The sequence below is a fragment of the Mobula birostris genome, chromosome 3 (assembly GCF_030028105.1).
Source record: "Mobula birostris isolate sMobBir1 chromosome 3, sMobBir1.hap1, whole genome shotgun sequence".
In the NCBI taxonomy this organism is placed as follows: domain Eukaryota; kingdom Metazoa; phylum Chordata; class Chondrichthyes; order Myliobatiformes; family Myliobatidae; genus Mobula; species Mobula birostris.
Window position 1 is genome coordinate 71,359,099 of NC_092372.1, and position 21,282 is coordinate 71,380,380.

At 39.9% G+C, this 21,282-nt stretch overlaps 1 protein-coding gene across 4 annotated transcripts in view; it reads left to right on the forward strand.

The window, feature by feature from the left end:
• The window catches only part of rell1 (RELT like 1), a 65,566-nt gene extending 53,434 nt beyond the window's left edge, over positions 1-12,132 (forward strand). Inside the window, exons 7-9 of one of the 4 annotated variants that reach the window (XM_072252904.1) lie at positions 4,562-4,715; positions 5,170-5,209; positions 8,645-12,130. In XM_072252904.1, the coding sequence (XP_072109005.1) occupies positions 4,562-4,715; positions 5,170-5,196 (181 nt within the window). In that variant the 3' untranslated portion in view covers positions 5,197-5,209; positions 8,645-12,130. Of the gene's footprint in view, positions 1-4,561; positions 4,716-5,169; positions 5,210-8,644 lie in introns of all 4 variants that reach the window. The other 3 variants (XM_072252905.1, XM_072252903.1, XM_072252906.1) reach the window with 3 other exon arrangements.
• Positions 12,133-21,282: the final 9,150 nt, after the last annotated feature.

Consider the following 21,282-nt stretch of genomic DNA (forward strand, 5'->3'; position numbering starts at 1 on the left):
TGTCCACTAAATAGTCTCTGGTCAAATTTAGGAGTGAAGCAAATAACAAGGAAGTTGCTGTTACATAAGTTTAAATTGCATTGCACACTTTTATAAGTGTTATGCAAATGAATTTCTTGACCAATGACTTCCATCACAGGCAAAGCCCTCCCTACCGTCGAGCACATTTTCAAGGAGCACTGTTGCAAAATAACCCCATCCATCATCAAAGACCTCCACCATCCAGGCTGTGCTCTCTTCTCACTGCTGCCATTAGGAAGGAAGTACAGGAGCCTCACATCAACACCACCAGGTTCAGGAACAATTATTACACCTCAGCCATGAGGCTCCTGAACCAGAGGGAATAACTTCACTCACCCCAACGTTGAACTGATTCCACAATTTATCGACACTCTTAAGGACTCTACAATTGGTGTTTTTGATATTTATTATTATTATTTTCTCTTTTTTTGTATTTGCAGTTTGTTGTCTTTTTCACATTGGTTGGTTGTCTTTGTCGTATCTAGTTTTTCATTGATTCTGTTGTTGCTTTGTATCTACTGTGAGTGCCTGGAAGAAAATGAATCTCAATGAGGTATATGGTGACATTTATGTATCTTGATAATAAATTTACTTTGAACTTTCTGTAAAATAATGATACAGAAAAAACATGTTGCCTGCAAGTTCTGTTATGTCCTGAAGAATTATTTTTGTAGCAGTGCTTTCAGTTGTTTCAACTCAGGTTTGGAATTTTTGAGCTTGAGTAGCCTAAGACATCTTTCAAAAAGAAATATTTCTTGGTAAGTAGAATCAAGGATATGGTTACCTGATATCATCAGTAATTTAGGATGATACTAAGTAAATGGCCAGAAGGAGCTTGAGAAGAGAAAGGCAATGCAGGGATCTGCAGAATTTAGGACTAGCAAGCTTTTTAAAAAAATTGAATGACAGAAAAATTTACTATGGAGGGGTATGATTTAGTGAACATCCATGGCGCTGTAGCAATTGAATGCAAGGCAGGTACATCAAAGTAAAAACATGGTCATTTAGTATTCTGTCATCAAGGGATAGATGTTTTGCTTTGTTGCCTTCTTGCAACTAAATTGAAGTATGTTAGTAGGAGGATGTGAGGGTGAAAAGGGGTCAGCCAAAAGACATGATCTATGTGAGAGCCATTAACTTGAAGGAAGATGTTTGAAGTCCAGTGGTTAATACTTTAGGAGCTGAAGAAGAGCAGAATGAAGTAGAATGCAGTGGTCTGACTTAGGACTGTTATTAACCTGAAATTGGGAATGTGAAGTATAATTTACTAGAATTGTAATGTGGTGAGAGATTTGTTATAAGAGGAGGGAGATGATGTGGTTCTTCTTGGAAAGGAAAAGATTAAGATGTACTTGATAGTGGTGCTGGAAACATAAAGGGTAATTCAGGGCAAATAGTTGCTGGTTACAAGCCAGATAGCAGAAGTAAGATGGTTGACAGATTTTTAACCTGAGGGAATACTTACTTTTAATTTGCTTATTGATTAAGACTGACAAACTAAACCAAATGCTACACCTTGTGGTTCAATACTCTGATTCTGTTTTTAGCTACAGTTTTTTTTGAAGTTGCATGATTTAGAGATATTGTACATTATTCAATGGAAGGAGCATAAGCTCTAAAGCAAATAGTAGCACAGTAACACACATCAAAGTTGCTGGTGAACGCAGCAGGCCAGGCAGCATCTGTAGGAAGAGGTGCAGTTGACGTTTCAGGCCGAGACCCTTCGTCAGGACTAACTGAAGGAAGAGTTAGTAAGGGATTTGAAAGTTGGAGGGGGAGGGGGAGATCCAAAATGATAGGAGAAGACAGGAGGGGGAGGGATAGAGCCAAGAGCTGGACAGGTGATAGGCAAAAGGGGATATGAGAGGATCATGGGACTGGTGGTCCGGGAAGAAAGCAAGGGGTGGGGGGGGACCCAGAGGATGGGCAAGAGGTATATTCAGAGGGACAGAGGGAGAAAAAGGAGAGTGAGAGAAAGAATGTGTGCATAAAAATAAGTAACAGATGGGGTACGAGGGGGAGGTGGGGCCTTAGCGGAAGTTAGAGAAGTCGATGTTCATGCCATCAGGTTGGAGGCTACCCAGACGGAATATAAGGTGTTGTTCCTCCAACCTGAGTGTGGCTTCATCTTTACAGTAGAGGAGGCCGTGGATAGACATGTCAGAATGGGAATGGGATGTGGAATTAAAATGTGTGGCCACTGGGAGATCCTGCTTTCTCTGGCGGACAGAGCGTAGATGTTCAGCAAAGCGGTCTCCCGGTCTGCGTCGGGTCTCGCCAATATATAAAAGGCCACACCGGGAGCACCGGACGCAGTATATCACCCCAGTCGACTCACAGGTGAAGTGTTGCCTCACCTGGAAGGACTGTTTGGGGCCCTGAATAGTGGTAAGGGAGGAAGTGTAAGGGCATGTGTAGCACTTGTTCCGCTTACACGGATAAGTGCCAGGAGGGAGATCAGTGGGGAGGGATGGGGGGGACGAATGGACAAGGGAGTTGCGTAGGGAGCGATCCCTGTGGAATGCAGAGAGAGGGGGGGAGGGAAAGATGTGCTTAGTGGTGGGATCCCGTTGGAGGTGGCAGAAGTTACGGAGAATAATATGTTGGACCCGGAGGCTGGTGGGGTGGTAGGTGAGGACCAGGGGAACCCTATTCCTAGTGGGGTGGCAGGAGGATGGAGTGAGAGCAGATGTACGTGAATTGGGGGAGATGCGTTTAAGAGCAGAGTTGATAGTGGAGGAAGGGAAGCCCCTTTCTTTAAAAAAGGAAGACATCTCCCTTGTCCTAGAATGAAAAGCCTCATCCTGAGAGCAGATACGGCGGAGACGGAGGAATTGCGAGAAGGGGATGGCGTTTTTGCATCTGTCCCCCACTTTTCCTTCGCTACATCGACGACTGCATTGGCGCTGCTTCCTGCACACATGCAGAACTCGTTGACTTTATTATCTGTCCCCCACTTTTCCTTCGCTACATCAACGACTGCATTGGCGCTGCTTCCTGCACGCATGCAGAACTCGTTGACTTTATTAACTTTGCCTCCAACTTTCACCCTGCCCTCAAGTTTACTTGGTCCATTTCTGACACCTCCCTCCCCTTTCTAGATCTTTCTGTCTCTGTCTCTGGAGACAGCTTATCCACTGATGTCTACTATAAGCCTACTGACTCTCACAGCTATCTGGACTATTCCTCTTCTCACCCTGTCTCTTGCAAAAACGCCATCCCCTTCTCGAAATTCCTCCATCTCCGCCGCATCTGCTCTCAGGATGAGGCTTTTCATTCTAGGACGAGGGAGGTGTCTTCCTTTTTTAAAGAAAGGGGCTTCCCTTCCTCCACTATCAACTCTGCTCTTAAACGCATCTCCCCCATTTCACGTACATCTGCTCTCACTCCATCCTCCCACCACCCCACTAGGAATAGGGTTCCCCTGGTCCTCACCTACCACCCCACCAGCCTCCGGGTCCAACATATTATTCTCCGTAACTTCCACCATCTCCAATGGGATCCCACCACTAAGCACATCTTTCCCTCCCCCCCCCCCCCCCCGCATTTCGCAGGGATCACTCCCTACGCAACTCCCTTGTCCATTCGTCCCCCCCATCCCTCCCCACTGATCTCCCTCCTGGCACTTATCCGTGTAAACGGAACAAGTGCTACACATGCCCTTACACTTCCTCCCTTACCACCATTCAGGGCCCCAAACAGTCCTTCCAGGTGAGGCAACACTTCACCTGTGAGTCGACTGGGGTGATATACTGCATCTGGTGCTCCCGATGTGGCCTTTTATATATTGGCGAGACCCGACGCCGACTGGGAGACCACTTTGCTGAACATCTACACTCTGTCCGCCAGAGAAAGCAGGATCTCCCAGTGGCCACACATTTTAATTCCACGTCCCATTCCCATTCTGACATGTCTATCCACGGCCTCCTCTACTGTAAAGATGAAGCCACACTCAGGTTGGAGGAACAACACCTTATATTCCGTCTGGGTAGCCTCCAACCTGATGGCATGAACATCGACTTCTCTAACTTCCGCTAAGGCCCCACCTCCCCCTCGTACCCCATCTGTTACTTATTTTTATGCACACATTCTTTCTCTCATTCTCCTTTTTCTCCCTCTGTCCCTCTGAATATACCTCTTGCTTATCCTCTAGGTCCCCCCCCACCCGTCTTTCTTCCCGGACCTCCTGTCCCATGATCCTCTCGTATCCCCTTTTGCCTATCACCTGTCCAGCTCTTGGCTCTATCCCTCCCCCTCCTGTCTTCTCCTATCATTTTGGATCTCCCCCTCCCCCTCCAACTTTCAAATTCCTTACTCACTCTTCCTTCAGTTAGCCCTGACGAAGGGTCTTGGCCTGAAACATCGACTGTACCTCTTCCTAGAGATGCTGCCTGGCCTGCTGCGTTCACCAGCAACTTTGATGTGTGTTGCTTGAATTTCCAGCATCTGCAGAATTCCTGTTGTTTTAGTAGCACAGTATTTGTGTATAATTCATTCCTGTTTTTTTTAAAAAATGTAATCTTGTACAATTGTTTTCTAGATTTCGAGTTACACATGTTGATCCAAAAACACGCTCCAGTAAACAAAAAGAGTTGCCGCTTTCGCCTTCAGAAGATGCTGATACTGAGGGCAGCATTACCCATGTAGGTGTCCAAGAGGTTCCAAATTCATCAGGGAAACTAGATACAAAAGAGGTACGTAAGATATTGAAGAGAAACTAACAAAACAGATGCATGTCTGTCAAATCTTTTGCATACTGTACAGTTCAATAACCAGTGAGTCTGGAATCTTAGTGGAAGTATGGTATTTGAAGTAATGTGTAACTTTGCTTATACAAGTATTTTATGAAACAGTTTTTGCCAATAGTTTTAAATTGGGGAACTTAAGGGAAAATTAATCTAGAGGTAGCAAATCTTTTTAAACTCTGTATAACTGCATTATTGTACTTGGCTCATCAAAATGATTAGTTGTCTGCAGCTATATTTTATTTATGCAAAATTGAAACAAAATTTGGATCTTGTGTTGTAGTCTGGTTGTTCTGTATGCAACCTCCTCCCACTTTCTGTTGTAGTGGGAAGAGTCTGTAATTACAAAGACCTCCTTATCATGCAATTTCTCTTAAGTTTTTGATTTATTTTTTGTTTTCAGGAAGCGGAAGCTGAAGCTGTGCCATAAGTGGTATAATCAGGTAAGACCTTTGTAACCCTTTTGGTAGGGTCAGAATGTCACACAGCAAGGAAAAAGACATTTTTGGCCTGCTGAATACATATCAAGAATATGCTTACATTAATCCTACCTTTTCCTTTTCCTCCTATTCCAATCACCACCCTCCTGATTCTACCAGTAACCTACACATGGTCTAGTTTACTGTAGTCAATCCTATATACCCATATATGTTCAGTGGCCACTTTATTAGGTACACCTGTACACCTCATTAATGCAAATTTCTAATCAGCCAATCATGTGGCAACAACTCAATCCATAAAAACATGCAGACATAATCAAGAGATTCAATTGTTCAGACCAAACATCAGAATGTGGAAGAAATATGATACAAGTGACTTTGACCATGGAAATATTGGTTGTTCCAGCTGGGGTGGTTTGAGAATCTCAGAAACTGCTGATCTCTTTGGATTTTCACACACTAGAGTCTCTAGAGTTTACAGAGAATCATGTTAAAAATATGAAGTTCTGTGGGTGTAAACACCTTGTTAACATGAGAGGTCAGAGGAGAATAGCCGGGCTGGTTCAAGCTGACAGGAAGGTGACAGTAACTCAAATAACCACACATTGTAACAGTGGTGTGCAGAAGGCATATCACGCTGAACCTTGAAGTGGATGGGCTACAGCAGAAGACCACACTGGGTTCCACTCCTGTACCTAATAAATGGCTACAGAGTATTTCTTTGGGATGCAAGGGAAAACCAGGGTTTTTCACAAAGCCCACAGTAAAGGGGAGGATGTGTAAACTCCATACAGTTAGCATCAAACTTTGGTCATGGGAGCAGCTCTGTTAGGGTGATACAGTGGCACAGCTTGAAACTTAACTGATATTGTAATATGGGATATCTCTGTTAGTAATTCATGTTTTATGTACAACAGAGTAAACATCACTTTGTATCAAATAAATGTCTCCATTAAGCTTTTTCCAGAAATTTTTGCAGGCTGTTGTCCATTATTCCATGAGTCTGCTTTTCTCTGTTCAATGAGTGCCAAAAGAGCAGCAGACAATATAAACATATGATTTCATGAGGTACCTTTGATTGCTCATGTCATTTTGCATACATTGCCTGTTCCATAACAGAAATAAATTTCATTCCAGTATTTAGCGTTCAATGTCCAACTGAAGTTGGACCTTGACAACAAGTATGAACAATGCTTTCATTCTGTGTGATTGAATTGAATATTTTCTTTTCACATTCCTTCATGCATTCTGCAGTTCTTTTCAATGGACAGGTTAATTTGTTCTAGTAAGATAAATCCAGGTATGAATTACTAAGCCATTTAATTCTGTAGGCGTCAAGTCAGCGTATTTAAAGTCAGCAAGCTTTTTTTTTCCTGGATTTTCTCCCACCCACGTGTCCTCACCACTACACTTACACAGGTATATACAAAATTTAGTAGGCCATGTATCCATTTATTGTTCTTTGTGTACACTTAAATTGACTGAATATTTTTTTGAATCAATAGGTTTGACAGTTAAATTAATACCATCTTCCCCAGAGCAGACAACTTATCACAAGGTTGGAAAGAAAGCAAATTGTCATTTTGCAGCAGCCAAATGTTAAACAGTTAGCTCATTTTTGTCTCTACTGACTGGTATATAACGAATAATATCTGGTTGAACTCTATCAAAGGGATATGTAAATATTTCTTCTATTATTTTAGTACAAATAAGTAAAGACTACAAATCCTTCCTAAAAGTAAATCAATTTCCTTCCTTGATGGAATAGACAAATGATAAATATATATGCAGTTCATTTTGCAAAATATTCAGAAAGCTGTCACATTTAATTTTTATGTTTTCCTTGCATGGCTTTCATAAGTGCAGCAATATGCCATTGAATGGAGGTGAGAAAATAAACTCTCATGCTAATGGATTATTCTGAAGTAATTAACTTATCGGTTTCAGTTCTCTAAACCACCTGTCACATGTCCAAAAGAGAGTTGAGCAAGATATTAAAATTTTGGAAGTAAGACTCTGAGCTGCAATAAAGTCCACTGTGGAACTTTGGAATCAGAACAAATACTCCAATTAAAACAAATACCTATGTAAGATTCAGAAGTTACAGCTTCATCATCAGCACCAGAGCAATAATTTTACGTCCACTTAGTTGTATGTTGCCTGGTAGTGACCATATTTTGAAATAAGTCATCTGGTTAAATGAGTAGTTTAAGTATCAAGACCTCATTTACTTATGGAGATTTGTACCAGAATTTCACATTTCCATTTGAATCCTTTAACTACAAAGTCCATTTCCTTTGTTATTGCCCCGTTGTTCCCTAGTGAGTTATACTCTTTCCCCGGTTATTCATTTGTCCTTAATAATTTTAGAAAACAACTTTGGATTTATCCTAATACTGTCAGTTGTGATATTTCATGAGCTGCCTTTGACTTTCTAAATTTTTTTTTAAGTGTTTACCTTTTTTAGACTGTCGACTGGCTTCCCCACCTTTCATCCTTTATATCTGCCATATGTTTTTTCTCCTCCTTTATGCAACCCTTTGTACCGTGGCATCCAGGGTCTTCTGTTGTCATTACTCCTGGCTTTCACCTTTACAGGAACATTGGCTCTGAACCTTTACTATTTCTCCTTTGGATGTTTCCTACTGTGCGGATGTAAACTTATCTGCTGTGGTCTCAGTGATCCAGGAACCTAAAGCACCACCCTCCTTCAGTCAATTATTTGTCTGACTTCACTTAGTCTTTGTTCCTATACTCACTAGGTTGTAAGCTCTGGAAGCAGTTCAGTGATTACAATCTTTGAGGTCCTGCTCTTCAAAAGTAGCTCCCTGTTGCATGACTTCAACCCTTCTGCTTATGTTGTCGGCTGTTCTCCCTTCATCTTCAGATTGTTCTGCAGCTGAAGACATCCTTGACCCACGCATTGAGGGAACAACAAACCATTCTGGATTCTGATTAGCAGCCACAGGTGTGCACATCTGCCACCCACCGCCGCCCCCCCCCACACATGTTAAAATCCCCTAACACTATCACTCTTCCAATTTTATTTCTCCTTCTTTGTATATCAAATCTCTGCTCCTGTTTTCCCCTGGAGGCCTTAACCCCCACAAGTAAAGCATTGTACCTGTTTGAGAGGAGAGAGACTATAGGGGACCTTTGCAGTCTCTGGTTGTCAGCTATCTCCTGGATAGCTGCAGTAACCTTCAATGCTCTCACATGGGTCCTTGCCCCTCCTTGTAAAAATTGAGATCTGGGAATGTAAAATATGATTTTAATTTGTAATATCTTTAACTGATACAGAAATTAAACAGTTCAAATGAAATAAAAAAAATAGTTCTGAATAGAATTCTGCTTAGTTGCCACTGATGAATTAAGTTGAACTTTTTCTTGTCTGTTTCTTTAATTTGCGTCTCTGCAATCAAAATCACTTCAAACAAGGGCTGACAAGAGAAGTGTTGCACATTTCTGAATGAAAACCAAAGTATGAAACTGACTCTTGCATCAAACTGCGTACCTGTGGTATTTTAAAATGTTCCCAGTGTTTTTACGATGTGTTGTGTGATTATCTATATGACAAATCTACTATGACCAAAACATGTAATTTAATTTTGTTCTTTGAGAGTCACAAATCCTATGTATTTGTATAGATTGTCAATATAATTGCCAGAAGTCTTTTGTCATAATTTTGAAATCCTTTATGTTGAACTGATTAATGCTTCATACATCTCCTTTCCTAAAACAAACTAATTCTCTAAATGTTTATTTTTTATGTCTCAAAAGTTTAAAAACCAAAACGAACCAAAAATCTGTGCAGATAGAAGTTTACTTAAAAGTTTTTTATTAATTCAAGTAAACAAGTACATCTGTACGTCTGTTGGCTAACATGGATTACCATCTTGGGAAGTGAGGAGTTTATAATGGAAGGTTCAAGTTATTAATATATACTTGGCTTTCAGAGTGTCCTCCTCTCCCCGCTCCCGCCATTTAAACCATTTCTGAACATGTAAAAATAGCAACATTAAACCAAACTTAATTATGTGTTGTAATAGAATACATCCATAAATGAATGACCAATTCTAAGAAATTTTTAATCTTGAAGTATCTCTTCCTGATCAAAAAACTGATACAAATCAGCCTAATATTGAAGTTTAACAATGATAAGAATGTGGAAATGGTGCCCTCCATCAACCCTGTTATTTCCTTTTGCAATGTATAGTACAACTTGCAGAACGATGAGAAGTGTCTTCAATCGTTTTAAATTGAGGGGAACATTTACTTAAAATTGGTCGCTTATCCAGTGAAAAACTTTGTGTGCCTTGAAAAAAATTCTCTATTTCGATGGGTTGAGAATAGTATTAATAAAAATACTTTTTATATTATAGTTAAGAAATAGCATTTCTATTTGCAGTATAAATAGGTCCAGTATAAAGTTTGTGTATCCCACAGAGCTTTGTTTTGCTCTTTAAGTTAGATCATTTCAATTTGAGACGCTGTAGTTGACTGTTGCACAACAGAAAGGGAAAAAAAGTCAACAAGATTATTATTTGTTATCTACTTCAAAATTTTCTGCATTTACAGCCATTTGACTTAAGTTCTGAATGAGAATATTGGAATTGTCTCTATTTCCCTCTGTGTTCCAGAAACATAAACTGTGTTCCTACATTCTGAAAAAGTACTTAATTAAACTACCGAAGAGCATAACAATCTCATGAACTTCCAAGGAGGATTTCAGCAAATTCCAGTAATTTAGGTGGCATGGTAGTAGGAAGGGAATTTAAATGAAATGCAAGGTCTTCCAACACATGTGATGAACTTAAAAAAAATGTGAACCTATAGGTATTTATGCACTTCTGCTTGAATATGTTAATAGTATTTTGGCTTGCTCATTTGAAAATAAGTACAGATGCTTAATTTGTATCTTTACTATTTCTATGCAGAGATTTCTTTCATATCTTTTGAAATAATGTTATAAAACAATAATTGGGTCAGCAGAGCTCTATATGTATATCTTTTAGAATCCAATAATTAGATGAAGTTAAGAGAAAATGTGTACTCTTGTGCTAAGATGTTAAATGTAATTGTTTCACAAGTACTCTTGTGTGAAGATGACTACAAAGTGAAATGTGGGTAGTAAATAGGCAACAAAAAGGATAAGAAATCAATGTGAATAGATGAAAACATTGTTTTTTTTGCTTAAAGTAAAACTGGCCTGTTAATTTATGTATAGCTAACCACTGCAAAATGATAATAGAGCTTAATATTTGTAAGTGCAATGCCTACTTTACAAAAAAGAGTTCTCTTGAAAAAAATCTTGTATATTAAAAATAATACTGTACAATACATCTATGCAATTCTATGCAATTGGGGCACCACGGTAGTGTGGTTAACGTGATGCTATTATAGCTCAAGGTGTCGGAGTTCAATTCTGACATCCTCTGTAAGAAAGTTTGTATGGCCTTCCTGTGATGTGGGTTTCCTCTTGATGCTCCAGTTTTCTCCCACAGTACAAAGACGTACCACTTAGTAGGATAATTGGTCATTGTAAATTGTACCGTGGTAAGACTAGGGTTAAATCTGGGTGACGCGGCCAGATGGACTGGTGCAGCCTGTTCCACGTTATATCTCTTAATAAAGTTTTTAAAAATAAATAAACATTTAAATCAAAACACAGGTACAAGACCTGATCTTGTTACATTTTAGTGTGTTTGACACTTGCACACTAAAATTACCATGATTTCCCTTGAAGTAGTAACTAAAATTCCAATAGCTGGTTTGCTGACTAACAGTCACTGCTTGAAGGTTTGCATATATCTGGATATGAAATGAAAACATCAAGCATGATTCCACTGTTCTTCACATAAAATAGCCTGCTGGTTATTACTGTGCAGAATTGCATGAAGGAAAATGCTAACTGGTCATGTGGCTTGAGGGGGAGAAAAACGATGGGTAAGGTGCAAGGAATGTCAACAATTAAAATCTTGCCATCTTTTAAGGAATAGAATTTTCACTTTTGCTTTGTAAAGATGGTTATCTTACTAGATTCATTGTATGTGGTATACTTAGATTTTCAGGAGGCCTTTTAAGACTCACATAACTAATTTCAAAATTAAGCAAAATTTTGGAAAACGTGTCTGTGCAAAGTTGGTCTCTACCAGCACAGCAACCAACACAATAATTGTTTACTGAACATTATCTAGACACTAAAATAGTACCAAGCTATGTTTATGTAATGTTTACATTATATTTATGTGCAATAAAGTTCCTTTAACATATAGCTCACAACTACTAGCTTTGTACATAAGTAGTTGGTAAAATGGCAGCTTTTATTGGTTTGCCCCATTATATTTTACAACACTTGGTTTTCTGACAGCCTCTCTTGCTTTGCAGAAATGTTATTCAAAGTTTTAAAATCATGCAATTTTTAGTTATTGAAATGGCATCTTGGAAAATTAAACTATTAAGTTTTCAAGTGTGTGATTGTCGTTCATGGGTTCAGAATTTTTTTGCACTAGAGTAATTGAACTGACTGAAAGAACCTCTTGACTTGATGGGTAGTTTACTAGTCTATGATAACTTTTCAGCTAGTAATAAAAGTTGAAGACATATTCTTAAAAGAAAATGTATGGTGTCATGCAACTATTAAAGTTATATATTTTTTGAAATAGCTGTGGCAACATGTTAATGTAACATGAATCATTTAACAATAAGCTATTTTGCCCTTGGTATACTTTGCTGATTTAATGTCAATGATATGGACTCTAGGTAGTTCTCTTGTGCAATATTTTGTTAAAAAATTTCATGTAATGTATTAATTTGACTTTGTATCCATTATTTTGGGGGTTTATTTTGTATTTGATGTTGTTCCTTTGCAGATTTATGTGTTCTGATTTATAACTATCTTCAGCATAGTTTCTGACATTGCAAGTACCACTTTAAGCATTCTACAATACCTTTTGAATAATACTGCAAGTGACAAACTTTGTGGGGTCTTGGGGAGGGTGGGTGCAGAGGTGATGCAGATAGAGGTCGGTTTGTATGCAATATTGTAAATCTGTATTTAAAATTACAATTTAATACTGAAATGTCTATAGTTTATTGCAATATAGGATAAATACCTTGTAGTCTAAAAGGGCATTGGCCTTATGGTTTTCCATATAAATTTACTAATCATTTACTACAAGATGCATAACATTTGAATTATTTTGAATAAAACCTTGAAAACTAACCTGCTTTCAATAGAATGTACTGTAATTGGAAATGAGTAATTGAACAAACTGACCGTGTTACTTTTCTACAATAGAGTCAGAGAAGGACCTACACATTTGGGATGAGACAAATCAGCATGGATTTATGAAAGGGAAATAATGCTTTTAGAGGATGGTTATTTTACTAGATCAAATGTATCTAGTATATTTGGATTTTCAGAAAGCCTTTAAAAACCCACATAAATTAATTTCAAAATCAAGCAATTCAGAATTGGCATAGATTGACAGACTATTTCTGGAAACATGACAGTGCGCTTGGATGCAGTGGCTTCTTCAGGATCAAACAAAGGCATTGTTGTCTTTTTTTAAGCATATTTTTATCACAAGACCTTGCTGGACATAAAGAGATTCAAGTACAGCAGGTCTACCCAATCGGTGAGTTGGAGAAACTAAAGGAGCTGAACCTACTGTGGACCATAAGGCTATAATACTGGAGCAGAATTGGGCCATTCAGCCCATCAAGTCTGCACCACCATTTCATCATGGTTGATCTCGGATCCCACTTAATCTCATACACCTGCCTTCTTGCCATATCTTTTGATGTCCTGACTGATCAGGAAACCATTAACTTCAGCCTTAAATATACCCATGGACTTGGCCTCCACTGCAGTCTGTGGCAGAGCATTCCACAGATTCACTACTCCCTGGCTTAAAAAAAAATTCCTTCTTACTTCTAAAAGGTCGCCCCTCAATGTTGTGCCCTCTAGCTCTGGATACGCCCACCATAGGAAACATCCTCTCCATATCCTTTCAGTATTTGCTAGGTTTCAATGAAATCCCCGTGCATTCTTCTAAATTCCAGTTGGTACAGGCCAAAAGTTGCCAAACACTGGTCAAATGTTAACACGTTTATTCCCAGAATCATCTTAATGAACCTCCACTGGACCCTCTCCAATGACAACACATCCTTTCTGAGATATGGGGCCTAAAACTGTTGACTAGTGTCTTATAAATTTTCTATATTATCTCCTTGCTTTTATATTCTATTCCCCTTGAAATAAATGCCAACATTGCATTTTCTTTCTTTACCACAGACTCAACTTGTAAATTAACCTTCTGGGAGTCTTGCAGGAGGACTCCTAAGTCCCTCTGCACCTCTGATGTTTGAACTTTCTCCCCATTTAGATAATGGTCTGCACTATTGTACCCTTCACCAAAATGAAAAATCATAGATTTCCCGACGCTGTATTCCATCTGCCAGTTTTTTGCCGATTCTTCTGATTTGTCTAAGTTCTGCTGCAATTACATTGCTTCTTTAGGACTACTTACCCCTCAACCTATTTTCATATCATCCACACACTTTGCCACAAAGCCATCAATTCCATAATCGAAATCATCTTCGTGTGTGCCACCTTATCAAATGCCTTCTGAAAGTCCAAGTAAATGACATCCACAGCCTCTCCTTTGTCCACCCTACTCGTTATTTCCTCAAAGAACTTTAACAGATTTGTCAGGCAAGATTTCCCTTCACAGAAACCATGCTGACTTTGACTTATTTTATTACTCTCCAAGTATTTTGAAACCACATCATTAATAATAGACTCAAACTCTTTCCCAACCACTGAGGTTAGGCTAACTGGCCTATAATTTCCTTTCTTTTGCCTTCCTCCCTTCTTAAAGAGTGGAATGACATTTGCAATCTTCCAGTCCTGTGGGACCATGCCAGTATCAAGTGATTCTTGAAAGATCATGACCAATGCATCCATTATCCCTTCAGCAGCCTCTCTCAGGACTCTGGGATGTAGTCCATCTTGTCCAAATGACTTATCCACTTAAGATCTTTGAGCTTGCCTAGCACTTTTTCCTTGGTAATAGCACTCCTGCTCCTTGACACTCTTGGACCTCTGGCACACTGCTAGTGTTACCACAGTGAAGACTGATTAAGTTCATCTGCCATTTCTTTGTCCGTCATTACTACCTTAGCAGCTTAATTTTCCAGTGGTCCAATATCAACTCTCACTTCCCTTTTACTCTTTATACAACTGGAAAAAAATTGCTATCCTGCTTTATATTATTGGCTAGTTCACCCTAATATTTCAACTTTTTTCTTCTTATAGCTTTTTTTTTTTGTTGCCTTTTGTTGGATTTTAAAAGCTTCCCAATCACCCAACTTCTCACAACACACACAAAATGCTGGTGGAACGCAGCAGGCCGGGCAACATCTATAGGAAGAAATACAGTCAATGTTTCGGGCCGAGACCCTTCGTCAGTCTGGAAACTTCGACTGTACTTCCTATAGATGCTGCCTGGCCTGCTACATTCCACCAGTATTTTGTGTGTGTTGCTTGAATTTCCAGCATCTGCAGATTTCCTCATGTTTGCGTTTTTAAACCCAACTTCTCACTCAGCTCTGCTACCTTATATGTCCTTTCCTTGACTTTTGTACAGTCCTTAACTTCCCTTGTCAGCCACTGTTGCCTACTCCTGCCATTTGAGAACAACTTCTTCTGTGGGACATATCTATCCTGCTCCTTGTGAGCTATTCCCAGAAACTTCAGCCATTTCTGTTTTGCTGTCATCCCCACCACTTGGGTAATCTCTGTAATTCCTCTGTAATTCCCTTTATTCCTTTGCAATACTGATATACGTGAGTTATGCTTCTCCCTCTCAAATTGCAGTATGAATTCATAATATAAACACTGATTCCTAATGGTTCCTTTACATTAAGCTCCCCAATAAAATTACTCAACACCCGATCCAAGATGGCCTTTCCCCGAGTAGGCTCAAGCACAAGCTGCTCTATAAAAGCTATTTCGTAGATATTCCCTCTCTTGTGATCCTACACCAACTTGATTTTCCCAATCTCTTGCATATTGAAGTCCTTCATTACAATTGTGACATTACCCTTATTACATGTCTTATCCAGCAAATTTTGCAATCTCAACCATGCATCTTGGCTACTATTTAGAGGCCTACATATGATTCCCATAATGTTTTTTTTAACTCTTGCAGTTTCAACCCCCCCCCCACAAAGATACATTTTCTGACCCAATGTCACCTCTTTCTGAAGACATAATTCCTTCTCTTACCAACAGAGCCACACCACCACCTGTGCCTTCCTGCCTATCCTTTTGATACAAAGTATACCCTTTGATGTTAGGGTCCCAACTATGGCCTTCTTTCAGCCATGACACAATGATGCCCGCAACCTCATACCAACCAATCTCTAATTGTACCACGAGTTCATCCACCTTATTCTGAATGCTATGTCCACTTAAATATGGCACCTTTACTCCTGCATTCTTTGCCCTTTTGAATTTTGCCTCTGTGGTCCAACTTAATTCTTTGGTCTGTCTGTATTTGTACCCAATAACAGGGTTGTCCTTCCTTCCATTCATGTTACATCCAACATCTACTTGTAAACCTGCTGGCTCATCCTCAGCTCCATCATCCTGGTTCCCATCCCCCTGCCATATTAGTTTAAACTACTCCCAACAGCTCTAGTAAACTTGCCCACAAGAATATTGGACCCCTCTGATTCAAGTGGAACCCATCCCTTTTATACAGATCACACCTGCCCCAGATGAGGTCCCAATGAAACAGAAATCTGAATCCCTGCCCCGCTCTACTTCTTATGCCATGCATTTATCTACCATCTCATTCTATTCCTATCCTCACTGTTATGAGACAAAGGCAGCAATCCCGAGATTACTATCCTTGAGGTCCTGCTTCTCAGCTTCCTTCCTAATTCTCAGTATTCTGCTTTCAGGACGTCCTCCCTTTTTCTACCTATGTCATTGGTACCAATACGTACCATAACTTCTGGTTGCTCACCCTCCCTTTTCAGGATATCGTGGATGCATTCAGAAATATCGTGGACCCTGGCACCTGGGATGGGAGGCAAACTACCATGTGTTTCTTTTTTGCATCCAGAGAATCACCTATCTGTCCCCCTGACTATAGAGCCACCTATTACTGCTGCCATCTTCCTCGGTTCCCTACCCTTCAGAGCCACAGGGCCAGACTCAGTGCCAGAGGTATGGCCGCTGTTGCTTCCCCCAGATAGGTTCTCTTCCCCCCCCCCCCCCCACTCAACAGTATTCAAAATGGAGTACTTATTGTTGAGGGGGACGGCCACCGAGATGCTCTCCACTATCTGACATTCTCCCTTCCCTCTCCTGACAGTCACCCGTTCATCTGCCTTCTATAGCTTGGGGTGACTACCTCCCTATAGCTCCTGTCTATCACTGCTTCACTCTCCCTAACAAGCTGAAAGTCACCAAGCTGTAGCTCCAGTTCTTTAACATGTTCTCTAAGGAACTGCATTTCAATGCACCTGGTGCAGATGTGGCCACTGGAAGGCTGGTAGTGTGCTGGAAATCCCACATCTGACTCCCCGAACAGAACACATGCCCTGTACAGCAGGGCCAAGGAGCAAAACATTGCACCAATAATCATACAAAACACAAGGCACACATAGCACATAAAGTATAGCTAGCACATACAAGATTGCAGTAAAATAGTCACACAATAAATATAATCCAAGTCCCTGAGTCCATAAATGTTGCGGAAGTTTGCTTTTGAGCACAATCAAGCTAGTCTTTAAAAACCCTTGTCCATTCATCCCACCCCACTGATCTCCCTCTTGGCACTTATCCTTGCAAGTGGCTATACCTGCCCCTACACCACCTCCCTCACTACCATTCAGGGTCTCAAACAGTCCTTTCAGGTGAGGCGACACTTCACCTGTGAGTCTGTTGGGGTCATATACTGTGTTCGGTACTCTCAGTGTGGTCTCTTGTATATGGGTGAGACCTGACGTAGATTGGGAGACCGCTTCACCAAGCATCTAAGTTCTGTCTGCCAGAAAAAATTAGATCTCCCAGTGGTCACCCATTTTAATTCCACTTCCCATTCCCATTCCGATATGTTCATCCCCGTCCTCCTCCACTGTCGGGATAGTGGAGGAACAACACCTTATGTTCTGTTTGGGTAGCCCCTAACCTGATCGATTTCTCAAACTTCCAGTAACGCTCCCCCCCCCACCATTACCCATCCCCTTGTCCCCCACTCATGTTGTCTCCTTGGCTGCCCATCACCTCCCTTTAGTGCTCCTATCCCCTTTTTTTTCTTTCTTCTATGACTTTCTGTCTCTTTCACCAACTTCCTAGCTCTTTGCTTCATACCTCCCCCTCCAAGTTTCACCTATTGCCTGGCATTTCTCTCTCCCCTCCCCCCACCTTTCAAATCTACTCCTCAGCTTTTTTTCTCTCGTCTTGCAGAAGTGTTTCGGCCCAAAACTTGGACTACACTTTCTTCTATAGATGCTGCCTGGCCTGCTGAGTCCATCTAGCTTTTTGGGTGTTGCTCAGATTTCCAGCATCTGCAGATTTTCTTTTGCCTTTTAAAAGACACTTAGGTAGGTACATGGAGCTTAGATCAATAGAAGATGTGTGGTAGGGTAATTCTAGGCAGTTTCTAGAGTAGTATACATAGCACAACATTGTGGGCCGAAGGGCCTGTAATAGGCTGTAGATTTCTGTGTTCTATGGTAATGTGGTTCTATAGGGAACAGTTCTTTGTACTCAGATGTTGGATATATATATGGATGATTTATAAGAGGAGCCATGGAGTCACAGCATCATGGAGCAATATATCCTGGATATAGGTTCCTTTGGTCCAACGAGTCAATGTTGACCACAATGCTCACCCAGCTAGTTCCAAAAGCTGAAGAGGCATTGGTTTATATGTTGGGGATTTATCTACCTTAATGCATTGCATGGCTGCAAATAACTCCTTCCTGGTATTATTAATGTCCTTAAAAACATCTCCATGTTTCCCTTATCTTTTGAGCAACCATAATAGTCTCCTCAGTAAATATAAAGGAGAAATATTTGTTAAAAATGTCATCATCTTCTGTGGTTTTGCTGATCTCTAACTAAGGGGCCTTGCTCTCTCGCAAGCCACCCTTTTAACATAGCTGTAGATCCTCATGGGATTTTCCTTGACTTTGCCTGCCAGATCCATTTCATACCTTCTCTTAGACTTCCCATATCCCTTTTAAGACCAAATGTAAGATTTCTATGTTTGCTGATGAGGTATCAAATGGGATTGAAAATCTGGAAGAGAATTCAACAAAACCATTTAGGCAAATTGACTGAGTCGGCAAATGTGAAGTTATTCAGTCTGGTGGGAAGCAAAACTCTTATATAATAGGGATAGCTTTGGGAAATGTTGATTTGCAAAAGTACTTGAGTGTCCTTGTACACCAGTTCACTGAATGCAAATATCCAGATAGGGCAAGCAGTAAAGAAGGCAAATGGTTCTTTGGTCTTCACTGAAAGAGGTTTTCAATATAGGAGCAATTTCTTTTTACAGATATACAGAGCCTTTGTGAGATATTACCTGAACCATTGTATTTAGATTTGATATTCCCCATACTTGTCAGAAGGAATGCAGCAAAGAATTGAAGATTCCTGAACTGGCAGAATGTCAAATGAGGAGAGATTGAGTTACCTATGTTTGTCTTCACCAGTTTTTAGTAGAACGAAAGTGGATCTCATTGACACAAGCAAAATTGTGATTGGAGTATATTTCCCCTGATTGGGTATTCTAGAACCAGGCATTGCAGCCTCGGGATACATCGGAAATTTTGTACTTTGAGGAGGATGATGAACATATTATATTGTTTACCAGTGAGGATGTAGGTGGCAAGGTAAAAAATATATGAAGTAGATGTATAGTCATGGCATGAAGAACTACAGAGAAAAGAATGGAAATATGATTTTCAAAGGGAAGATAAGCATAACTATGCAACAGGCTTGAAAGGCTGAATAGTTGCCTACTCCTGCTCCTAGTTTCTGTTGCTGTGAAATAGGTTATTCTGCATTACAGATTGGGGAAAATTCCCAACAAATCTACAGTAGGTAGAATGTGTTCAACGTAGGGATTAGTTATGTATACTAATACTAATTACATTTTCCAGAAACAGGAAAATGTGTTGTTATTTATGTGAGCATGACCTTATCCTGGTATTCTCATATGCACAAACTTCATCTTTTCCATCACAACTTACATCATATAAAAAGCACTTAACTTTCTTGTCATACTTTTTGCATGACAATCTCTTGTTCTCTTTATTCTCCTTGTAAGGTTTAAGTTCTTTTTTATTCCAAGGTGTTGATAATTTACCAAAGGATGTTTCATGATGACAGGAATCTTACACAGTGTGTTGAAAAAGAGTTCAAAGTAAATTTTATTATCAAAGTACATATATTGTATGTCACTATATAAAACCCTGAGATTCATTTTCCTGTGGGCATACTCAGCAAATCTATAGAATAGTAACTGTAACAGGATCAATGAAAGATCAACCAGAGTGCAGAAGACCACAAACTATGCAAATGCAAATATAAATAAATAGCAATAAATAACAAGAACATGAGATAACAGGATAAAGATGCCTTAAAGTGATATCATTGGTTGTGGAAACATCTCAATGGATGGGCAAGTATGTGTAGTTATCTCCTCCTATTCTAGATCCTAATGGTTGAGGGGCGATAAGTGTTCTTGAACCTGGTGGTGCAATTCCTGAGGCTCTTGTACCTTCTACCTGATGGCAGGAACGACAAAAGAGCATGACCTGGGTGGTGGAGATCTCTGATGATGGATGCTGCTTTCCTATGACAGCATTTCGTATAGATGTGCTCAGTGTTTGGGAGCCCAACAACTATTTTCACATTTTACTGTTTCATTTTCTAAACTTGAAAAATATTGAAGTAGGATTTTTTTGAGCTTATCTACAAAACAGTGTGAATCATGTCAAATTGAAAGAAAAGTTTCAAAACCATTCAATTTACTAAAAATTAAAAAAAAACAAAATTGTGATGCTGATAAAGTATATATCCCCTTCATAATTTCTACACTAACTTTCCTCAGATGCAATATAAGGTATTACCTTGTCAACTGACCCAATTTGCTGATGTAGAAAATTAGAAGATCAACTGTTTTTCAATGAATTCATAAGAATAAATGCCCCCTCTGTCAGTAAGGTCCAATAGTATGGTAGATATTCAAAAAGGCCAAATGAAAATGAAGACCTAAGAGCATTCAAAACAAGTCAGGGAAATTATAATAGAGAAGCACTGACCTGGAGAGGGATACAAGACCACTTCAAAGACGTTGAACATACCTCAAAACCACTGCCACACTGCCTGGGACAGACTGCTCCTCTAAACTTTGTTGCCAGAGAAGAATGGCACCTGTAAGAGAGGCTATTGTGAAGTCATGCTAAGTGGGCTGCAGAAGCCAGTGGCTGCAACTGGAGATGATATTCATGGCTCCACAATCTCTATTTATGGAAAAGTGGCAAGGAGAAGCAGTGGCTCTTTTAAAAAAAAAAGTATATTCTTGCCCTTAAAAACTTTGCAAAGCGTCAGTTAGAAGATACTGTAAAGATGTGGGTGAAAGTCTTGTCGTTGGATAAGACTAAAGTGGAGCTTTTTGGCCTCAACAGTAAGTGCATCAGTCAGGTAACACCATCCCTACTGTAACATATGGTGGAGGTAGCATCATGTTATGGGAATGCTTCTCAGCAGTATGGACTGGAAAACTGTTCAGGGTTGATAGGAAGATTTGTGCTTTAACTATGGAGAGATTCTGGATAAAAATCTGCTATCGTCAGCCAGAAAACTTAAAATGTAGAGGAAGTTTGTCTTTTAGCAGGACAACAACCCAAAGCACACCACCAGAGCAAACATGAAGTGCCTCAAATAAAGAAAATTGATGTCCTTGAGTGGCCCAGTCAGAGTCCTGACCCTAGCCCAATCAAGCATCTCTGGCAAGACCTCAAGATTGATGTCCACTGCCACT